The sequence below is a fragment of the Loa loa genome, assembly GCF_000183805.2.
Source record: "Loa loa unplaced genomic scaffold supercont3.3352, whole genome shotgun sequence".
Lineage (NCBI taxonomy): Eukaryota > Metazoa > Nematoda > Chromadorea > Rhabditida > Onchocercidae > Loa > Loa loa.
Window position 1 is genome coordinate 1 of NW_018111530.1, and position 1,031 is coordinate 1,031.

General features: G+C 39.7%; 1 protein-coding gene across 1 annotated transcript; it reads left to right on the top strand.

Moving 5' to 3' along the window:
• Positions 1-74: 74 nt before the first annotated feature.
• LOAG_19225 (hypothetical protein) lies at positions 75-912 on the top strand (the record flags this gene model as incomplete). The annotated part of the gene is made up of 4 exons (XM_020451878.1): positions 75-103; positions 174-361; positions 449-526; positions 650-912. 4 exons carry the CDS (start codon positions 75-77, stop codon positions 910-912), a joined length of 558 nt encoding a protein of 185 aa, XP_020304314.1.
• Between the last annotated feature and the right edge of the window lie 119 nt (positions 913-1,031).

Sequence of the window (1,031 nt, forward strand, 5' to 3'; positions counted from 1 at the left end):
AATTCGAAATGTAATATTAATTTATCGCCCTACGTAGTCCGAATTTCTGAATCATTGCACAGTGTAGTTAGACAATGAACAGATTTTGTAGTATGCTTAATAAGTGAATATTAGATAAGAAATTAATCTCATAATGACTAGTTTAAAAAAATACCTGAATGGATATATTTCAGGCGTTCCCGAACCATACGGGTCCCAGTTGTAGAAGAAGAGGAAGAACGTGGCGCAGTATCAGCAAATGCGGAACCCTTCCACACGCCGGTAGTGGAAGGTTTACCGGCGAAATACCGACGGCTGCTGATCGCGCCGGAAATCGACCCGTACACGATCACTCGAAGTGCTGACGGGTCGACCACAATTGGTAAATTTTAATTTATTTCATTATTGTGTTAAAAATGTTTTATATGAATGATATGAATGCATTTGGAAACGCTTTTCATATTTTCAGGGTGCGGTATGTGCCCAAAGGAATTTGGGACCTTGAAGGGATGGCGAATTCATGCCAGTAGAATGCACCGACAAAGCGGTAAGTTTCACTTCATATATTACTGGTATTACTAAGAGAAAGAGCAGTTTATGGATTTGAAAGTTTATTGCCAATAATAACCTGAAAAGTGAAACACCTTTTATTACAAAACATTCATTTCAGGCTTTTGTCAGAAGTGTGGTCATTTCATTGACATGCCGCACGTTAGCTCCGATGAGGAAATAGCAGCAACGATGGAGCTCCATTCCTTAGAATGGTGCCCCATGGCCACGAAGGCCGTCATAAGTGAAAGGGCTGCTAAACGAAGGAGACTAGAGCTAGTTGGTAGAAGCGACGAAGCTCAGCACTATTACATTCCTGGTAAGTGGGACTTTTCTTTTCCAAATAATGTCAAATACGAGAAATATTCTTGTATTAAGCATTAATTTATTTTCGATTAATCTCCGTATTTTTTTTCAGGTTGCACAATAACAATAAGATTTTCTACCAATGAAAAGACAACGTCGTGTGCAGAGCCATCCCAATCAAACCTACGCTTCACTCC